At 40.3% G+C, this 5,883-nt stretch overlaps 1 protein-coding gene across 1 annotated transcript; it reads left to right on the top strand.

Moving 5' to 3' along the window:
• Positions 1–4,126: 4,126 nt before the first annotated feature.
• On the top strand, positions 4,127–5,560 carry LOC128280459 (uncharacterized). Its single transcript, XM_053018608.1, has 2 exons — positions 4,127–4,557; positions 4,873–5,560. Exons 1-2 carry the CDS (start codon positions 4,127–4,129, stop codon positions 5,558–5,560), a joined length of 1,119 nt encoding a protein of 372 aa, XP_052874568.1.
• The last annotated feature ends 323 nt before the right edge of the window (positions 5,561–5,883 follow it).

The raw sequence follows: 5,883 nt of genomic DNA, 5'->3' as shown, positions 1-5,883 counted from the left end.
TTTAATGGCGATAGACGTGGTTGATTTACTTAAGAATCGACTTTCGAAGATAGACTTGGGAAGATTGGTTACATGAGAGAAAAGCAAGTTACGATGGGTTGGGCCTCGTGGTCAGAATCGACATGAATCAAGAAAAATCTATTTTGATGATCGTGGGAATTGACGAAACTAGCTCGAGGCGATTCTTATACTCGTGTTTATTCAACTTAATCTTTCATCTTCTTTATTTTTTTGCTTCTATTTTAATACATCTTTCTTTGCAATTTTACTTGTTTATTTTATTTTCTTGTTACTTCTCAAATCACCTTTTTTATTTTCTATTTCAGCTCCTAGGTCGAGAACAAGAAATTTAATCAAGAATTCCATTAAACTCCCTGTGGATCGACCCTCTTCCACTATTCTACCTTTTTATTTTTTTTTATTTTTGAAGAGGTTTATTTTATTTTGATAGGCAAAACGACGCTTGTCAAAATTGGCGCCGTTGCCGGGGATTTTTATTTTCGGCAATTACTGATTATTTTGTTTGATTTTTATGACCAAGAGAAACCCGGGGACTTTAGTTCAATATAACCCAGAAATTGAAGCAAGCGCTCGTAGAAACCACGGTCAAACGCTTCGAGCAGAAAGAGCAAAGAGAACGACAAACCAATCTGGAATCTACTTCTGTGACACCACCACGTGAACCGGAACAAACTCCTAACGAAGGACCATCTCCTAACACCACTACTCCAATAACAAATCCCACGTTTGAACCGGAGCCAATGGCGAACCAAACCATTAGAGAGCTTGCCGCCACCCCCACCGTACAACAACCGCTCTGTATTACCTTTTCTCAAGGCACTACCCCTTTTCAACTCAAAACAGGGTTAATTCATCTCCTTCCTACATTCAACGGTCTTCCTAGCGAAAGCCCACATAAACATCTCGCCGAATTCCACATGGTGTGTAGCAGCATGTAGCTGCAAGGAGTCTCAGAAGACCAAATCAAACTAAGGGCATTTCCTTTTCCTTTAGCCGGAATGGCTAAGGAATGGTTACTTTACCTTCCGCCTAACTCAATAACCACATGGGCTGAACTATCTCGTGTTTTCCTTGATAGGTATTTTCCAGCGGCAAAGGCAAGTGAGCTTAGGCGAAGCATTTTGGGAATCCAGCAAATGAGCGATGAATCTCTCTACGACTACTGGGAGAGGTTCAAAAAGTTATGCGCAAGTTGCCCGCAGCATGGCCTATCCGAGCAGACCCTCCTTCAGTATCTCTATGAAGGGATGCTTTTGATGGACAAAAAGATGGTGGATGCTGCAAGTGGTGGCCTTTTCGTCAATATGACGCTGAACAATGTGAGAACTCGATCTCTACTATGGCGCAAACTCATAGCATTCGGCTCTTCAAGTGAACCTAGCCGACGGGTTCACGAAGTAAGTACCGTTTCTTTGGAAAATAAAATAGACAAATTGACCGATATTGTCAACTCTCTTGTCACAGGTAAGATAGGAGTCGCGAAGGTTTGTGGAATCTGCACGATGCTGAACCACCCAACTGATTCATGTCCAATGCTACAAGATGAGACGGGCGCCCAAGTCAATGCCATAAATAATTTCCCAAGACCTCCTCAAAGGCCATACAATCCCTACGGTAACACTTTCAATCCCAGTTGGAGAGATTATCCGAATATGAGCTATGAAAACAAAAACCAAAAAGACCAACCGAGACCACCTCCCTTTCCAAATCAACCACCACAAAAAACCTCTCTTGAGACCATTGTTGAAAAGTTGGCCATTTCACAAGAAAAATTCCAAACCCAAACACAATCTTATCTCCAAGAAATTGACAAACAAATAAGCCAACTAGCCCAAACCGTTGGTCGCCTAGAGTCTCAAGGACGATTGCACTCTCAAACTGAAACAAATCCGAGGGAAAATGTGAGCGCGATTACTTTACGAAGTGGTACCGTAATTTCACTAGAGCCGACAAAGGAGCCTGAGAAAATCGAGAAAGACAAAGAAGACACTTCTTTGAAGAGTCAAGAAGAAAAATCCTCGCCTACCTCAGGTAAAGTCATTCCTAGTCCTTCTTTTTCTACTTACGAGACTTATCCTCCCTTTCTAGGAAGGCTTGCAAGGCGTGACAAAAAGGAAGAGGAGAAGGAAATTTTGGATATATTCAAAAAAGTGGAAATCAATATTCCACTCCTTGATGTCATTCGGAAGGTGCCAAAATATGCGAAGTTTTTAAAAGACTTATGCATAAATCAGAGGCGGTTATCCGACAATGAAAGAGTTAACCTCAACGAGAATATTTCGGCCATTTTTCAAAGACGCCTACTACCGAAATACAAGGACCAATGGCTGTTTACAATTCCGTGCAAAATAGGAAAAGTCGGAATAAAAAGGGCGATGTGCGATCTAGGCGCATCTATTAATGTCATGCCGCTAAGTGTCTACAATAAAATTTCAACAGAACCATTAAAAGAGACACGGGTGATGGTTCAATTAGCTAATCGGTCAGTTATCTACCCCGAAGGGGTACTAGAAAACGTGTTGGTAAAGGTAAACGATCTCATTTTCCCTGCTGATTTTTACATTATTGACATGGAAAATGACCGCAGCAACAAGGACTAGAAATCTTGCTTGGACACCCTTTCTTGTCAACAGCGCATACAAAAATCGATGTCCGTAATGGCATCTTAACCATGGAATTTGACACGGAAGTGGTTAAATTCAATGTGTACAAAGCTATGAAGTATCCTGATTCCATCGCAAGTTTAAATTTTCTTGATATTATAAATCCGTTAGCCGATGATTTTATCGAAACTGATTTGTTTTATGATTTTTGTAGGGAATTGGAGGATCTCGACGATAAAAGCGAAATCATTTCAGCTCTTTCCTCTATTTCTGATTTTCGATTAATTCCATTTAAACCCCTTCCCTCAATTTTGCAGGCACCATAACTAGAATTGAAGCAACTTCCATCGCATCTCAAATACGAATTTTTGGGCGATAATTGAACCTTGCCAATTATCCTTTCAAGTGAATTATCACGACAGGAAGAGGAAGAATTGATTGCTGTTTTGTGCAACTATAAAAAGGCAATTGGATGGACATTAGCTGATATCCAAGGCTTAAGTCCATCCAGTTGCATGCATGAAATTAAAATAGAGGAGAACACGAAACCAACGAGAGAAGGCCATCGACGTTTAAACCCACCAATGATGGAGGTTGTGAAGGAGGAGATTCAAAAGTTGCTAAATGCTGACATTATCTACCCCATTTCTGATAGCAAGTGGGTAAGTCCGGTCCATGTTGTGCCAAAGAAGACTGGAATTACAGTGGTCGAAAATGCCGAAGGAGAAATGATTTTGAAGAGAGTATAAAATTGTTGGAGAATGTGTATCGATTATAGGAAACTCAACTCACAAACCCGAAATGATCATTTTCTTTTACCATTTATCGATCAAATGATCGAAAGACTTGCTGGAAAAACACATTACTGTTGTCTTGATGGATTTTCTGGATTTTTTCAAGTTCCGGTGGCACCCGAAGACCAAGAAAAAACAACATTCACTTGCCTTTTCAGAACTTTCGCCTATAGGAGAATACCTTTCGGTCTTTGCAACGCTCCAGCCACATTCCAACGATGCATGTTAACCATTTTCTCTGATCACATCGAGCGAGGAATAGAGGTATTTATGGATGATTTTACTGTTTACAGTAATTCATTCTCTCAATGCCTTTCCAATCTTTCTTATGTTTTTAATCGAAGCATTGAATTTAAATTGGTTTTAAACTACGAGAAATTCCATTTCATGGTAAGTAAAGGATTGGTACTCGGTCATGTGGTTTCGGCCCAAGGAATTGCCGTTGATAAGAGAAAGATTGATGTAATTCACTCACTTCCATACCCCACTTCAGTGAGGGAAATTTTGTAGTTTTCTTGGCCATGCAGGTTTCTACCGACGGTTCATAAAGGACTTCTCTAAGTTGGCGTAACCTCTTTGCTGATTACTACGAAAGGACGTGAATTTTTTTTTGATCAATCTTGCAAAGATTCGTTCGATGAGCTTAAGGAAAGGCTTATATCCGCACCAATTGTACAACCACCAAATTGGACTTTACCATTTGAGATTATGTGTGACGCATCTGACCTTAGCGTGGGAGCCGTTCTAGGCCAAAGGAGTAAAGAAGGACCACACGTGATATCCTATGCCTCTATGACTCTCGACTCGGCTCAACGCAACTACTCGACAACGGAAAAAGAGCCTTTTGCTGTCATTTTTGCATTAGAAAAATTTCATTCTTATTTATTAGGAACTAAAAGTTTTGTTTTTTCCGATCATGCAGCGCTGAAATACTTGATGAACAAAAAAGAAGCAAAGCTGAGGTTGATACGATGGATTCTCTTACTGCAGAAGTTCGATCTTGAAATCAAGGATAAAAAGGGAAGTGAAAACTTAGTAGCTGACCACCTAAGCCATTTGCCTACTTCACCAGTCGAACCTCCCCTACGAGAACAATTTCCAGATGAAACATTGATGGAAGCACACGCATCATTCCCATGGTTCACCGATTTGGCGAATTTTCTAGCTACGGGTAGATTTCCAAACAATCTATCTCAATCTGAGATCAAATGCATAAAAAGAGAGTCTTGATACAACATTTTGGATGATCCATATTTATGGAAAAATTACTCGGATCAAATCGTACGATGATGCGTAAGTAACAGTGAGGTAAAATCCATACTTGAGTTTTGTCATTCCTACACTTGCGGTGGACATTTCAGCCCTAAACGAACCGCACACAAAATTCTTGAGTGCGGATTTTATTGGCCAACCTTGTTTAAAGACACTTACAACTTTTGCAAAGCATGTGACAGGTGCCAAAGAGTGAGAAATCTAAGTCGAAGGAGTGAGATGCCATTAAATCCTATACACATCTGTGAAATTTTCGATGTGTGGGGGCTCGATTATATGGGGCCATTTACCTCATTATTTGGAAATTTATACATTATTTTGGCTGTTGATTACGTTTCGAAATGGATAGAGGCGAAAACCACCCGAGAAAATGATGCGAAAACCACAACTAATTTTTTATGTGATTTTATTTTCTCAAGATTTGGAACTCTGAGAGCGATCATTTGCGATAGAGGAACACATTTCGTTAACCGAGTCGTTGAAGCTTTGATGAAGAAAAATGGCGTGACTCAGCGGACAGCGACAGCTTATCATCGGCAAACCAACAGACAAGCAGAGGTTTCAAATCGAGAAATCAAGTCAATCCTAAAGAAGACCGTTAAACCAAACTGGAAAGATTGGAGCTTGAAGTTAGTTGATGCATTGTGGGCATATTGCACGGCCTACAAAGGACTTATCGGGATGTCACCTTACCGACTTGTTTTCAGCAAACCTTGCCACTTGCCTGTTGAACTCGAGCATAGGGCATTTTGGATGGTGAAGGAATGTAATATGGAGATGAACACTGTTGGCGAAGCACGAAAACTTCATATCCAAGAGCTTGAGGAGATTCGCCGCAACGCTTACGATAGCGCACAAAATTATAAATAGCGAAAAAAAGCATTTCATGACAAGCGCATTTCATTTAAATCATTTTCTGTTGGGCAGAAAGTTCTCCTATTTAACTCAAAATTAAAAATTTTTGCTGGAAAACTTGAGTCCAAGTGGAGCGGACCATTTACCGTGATTAATGTTTTTCCTCATGGAGCCATGGAAATTAAGGATAGCTCAGGTACACGGTTTTAAGTTAATGGACAACGGCTAAAACCTTTCTTCGAGAGCACATCAATCGGACTAATTGAAGAAATTGGGTTGGAAGAGCCAAAAATCTGACAGGAAAATGTCGAGCTTAACGACGTTAAACAAAGCGCTAA

The sequence above is a fragment of the Gossypium arboreum genome, chromosome 9, assembly GCF_025698485.1.
Source record: "Gossypium arboreum isolate Shixiya-1 chromosome 9, ASM2569848v2, whole genome shotgun sequence".
Lineage (NCBI taxonomy): Eukaryota > Viridiplantae > Streptophyta > Magnoliopsida > Malvales > Malvaceae > Gossypium > Gossypium arboreum.
Note: the sequence above shows the minus strand (reverse complement) of the source record. Positions and strands in the feature narration are given on the sequence as shown.